Source organism: Octopus bimaculoides, chromosome 28 (assembly GCF_001194135.2).
Source record: "Octopus bimaculoides isolate UCB-OBI-ISO-001 chromosome 28, ASM119413v2, whole genome shotgun sequence".
NCBI classification, from domain to species: domain Eukaryota; kingdom Metazoa; phylum Mollusca; class Cephalopoda; order Octopoda; family Octopodidae; genus Octopus; species Octopus bimaculoides.
Window position 1 is genome coordinate 14,654,686 of NC_069008.1, and position 2,871 is coordinate 14,657,556.

Genomic DNA, 2,871 nt, shown 5'->3' on the forward strand with positions numbered 1-2,871 from the left:
TATTAAGTTTATAAAGAAGAAGTCTTGGGATCAATTTGTTCGACCGAAAACCCTTTAAGGTAATGCTTCAGCATGGCCACAGTCAAATGACTGAACGTGTAAAAGAATAATAGTACTCCGTGGAAATTCTAAAACAAATTTTTTTTTTTAATTTGAAATTTTTAAATCACACCCTGACATACTTCCACAAGAACGACGTCCATCCCTTAAAAATGAAATATTAAAAAAAACACAATATATCAGCACAGTTCCCGTTTCTTTCCACCGAAATCTAGGTTGAATTTATTTTTCCCGTTAGTAACAGTGTAGTACGATTTGAGAGTGATTTGGCTATTATTTCACCAGGTCTGCCGTTGTTGATGCATATTTATTATTTATAAACTGATTATCATGCCAGTTGATGGGGGCTTTGGTTGTTGTTTTGTGTGGGGTTTTGGGTTCTTTTTTGTTTTTGTGTGTGTGGTGGGGCGTTTGCTATTGATTGACGATATTAAATAAGCAAATTACTATGATTGAATGTTTCTGAAAGTATTAAATAATGTCGGAGACTTTTAACATACGTCACCGGTAATATTGAAACAAGTGGAATAATTATTAACGACACCGCTTATTTTGTGTGTTTCTAATTAACTGATTGTAATTATCTCATGTTAAAGTGAATGTTTGTTTGTGCATAAGACAGGGCGACCTACGTGTTTCAGGGTCGGTGATCCATGATCTTCGTTAAATATTTCATTTCATCGCAGCTCACATCGTTAATTGATTGTTCCCTATTTTACAGAGGAAATGGCTTTTAATCAATCATTGAACTTTCCTCACCTTTCTTCACTTTTCATTTCGACTTTATATCAAACATTCTACTGGTGAGTAGAAAATATATCTACATTACATCTGTTCCACACGTGTAAACGGAGGTCTATGATATCTTAAGACAAGAAACTGAACCGTAATTAACCCACAGGCATTTGTCAGTTTGTTTGTTTTTAAGAATTCATCAAGGATTAATATGGAGAACGTTAATCACTTGGACAATTCTAAGACGAAACACAAAAAATTACATAACTGTGATATATGTGACAAATCTTTTGCTTCAAACAGTGTTTTAAGAATCCATACAAGGATCCACACCGGAGAGAAACCGTTTCACTGTGACATATGTGGGAAATCTTTTGTTAATAATTCTCATCTTGTAGTTCACAAACGTAGTCATACGGGCGAAAAACCCTACAATTGTGAAATATGTGGAAAATATTTTGTCAATAATAGTGATTTAACAAAGCATAAAAGAATCCACACTGGAGAGAAACCCTATCACTGTGAAATATGTGGGAAAAAATTCGTGCATAGCAGTGTCTTGACAACACACAAGAGGATACACACCGGAGAAAAACCTTGTCGTTGTGATGTATGCGGCAAGTCTTTCACACGAACTTCTCGTCTTGTTATTCATAATCGTATTCACACTGGAGAAAAACCTTATCACTGTGAAATATGTGGCAAGTCTTTTTCTGATAATTCCAATCTTGTTATCCACATTCGTAGTCACACCGGGGAAAAGCCATTCCACTGTGAAACTTGTGGGAAATCGTTTATTACTAACAGTGATTTAAACAGACACAAGAGAATACACACGGGAGAGAAACCGTTTCATTGCGAGATATGTGGCAAGTCTTTTCTCTCGAACAGTGACCTAATAAAGCATAAAAGAATACACACTGGAGAGAAACCTTTTCCATGTGAAATGTGTGGTAAATATTTTGTAAATAATTCTTGTCTTGCTGTTCACAAAAGAATACATACTGGAGAAAAAACTTATCATTGTGAAATATGTGGAAAATCTTTTGTGTCTAATAGTGATTTAACTAAACATAAAAGAATACATACGGGAGAGAAACCCTACCATTGTGAGATATGTGGGAAGTCTTTCTCTGTTAATTCCAGTCTAATAGTTCACAAACGTAGTCACACTGGAGAAAGACCATATCATTGTGAACTATGTGAGAAATCTTTTATCACTAATGCTCTCTTAAAAACACACCAACAGACACATACTGGAGGGAAGCCTTTTAACTGTGAAATGTGAAGAAAAAAACTTTTCATTGAAATACAAACTCTTTATCTGCTAACATGTACATCTATCAATGGTGTGAGTCACAACTTGTCATTATTACTGAATGTCTGCTTTCCATGCTGGTGTGGGTTTGGTCAGTGTGACAGGATCCAGTGAGCTGCAAGCATATGTTAAATGCATTGTGCTCCATGTAAGCATTAGGAAGGCTAGCCAGCTGTAAAAACCATGCCAAAGCAGGCAGGGGAGCTTGGCACAGCTTATCAGTTCGTGTCAAACCATTCAACTGATGCTGCTATGGAAGAAGGGTCCTTCGATGATCATTGCCATCATCAAATGAGCATCTTCCATGCTGGTATGGGTTGGATAATTTGACAATCCAGTGAGTCCAAGGATTGCATCATGCTCCAATGTCAGCTTTGGTATGGTTTCTACGACTGGATGCCCTTCCTAATGCCAACCATTTTGTAGAGTATGTAGTGGGAACTTTGAGTTATTTGTCATAGCAAATTATATATTTTTTTTTTTTAGATTATTAATAATCTTTAGACACAAATCTCAAAATCCAAATCTGTTTTTCTCTAAGATGCACCATTTCAGAGCTTTTCCATGATATACATACATACATACACTCATTTATATAGTAGACATGTTTGTGTGTGTGTGTATGAGGGGTACTGAATAGTTCCTCATTTTGAGTAAAAGAAAATAGAGAAGGATCAGTTAATTATGATTTTATTAAATGTATTCCCCCTCTCAGATTCACACACTTATTGCCGTGATCCTTCGGTCTTTCTCAGCTC

General features: G+C 35.8%; 2 protein-coding genes across 2 annotated transcripts in view; both read left to right on the plus strand.

Annotated features, from left to right (window-relative positions):
* Window positions 1-2,871, plus strand: part of LOC106883058 (zinc finger protein OZF) — a 35,564-nt gene that overhangs the window by 9,842 nt on the left and 22,851 nt on the right. The gene's annotated exons all lie outside the window — the stretch shown is intronic.
* Window positions 621-2,864, plus strand: LOC106883056 (zinc finger protein ZFP2). The gene has a single exon (XM_014933928.2). The coding sequence runs from the start codon at window positions 1,007-1,009 to the stop codon at window positions 2,081-2,083; it is 1,077 nt and encodes a 358-aa protein (XP_014789414.1). The 5' UTR covers window positions 621-1,006; the 3' UTR covers window positions 2,084-2,864.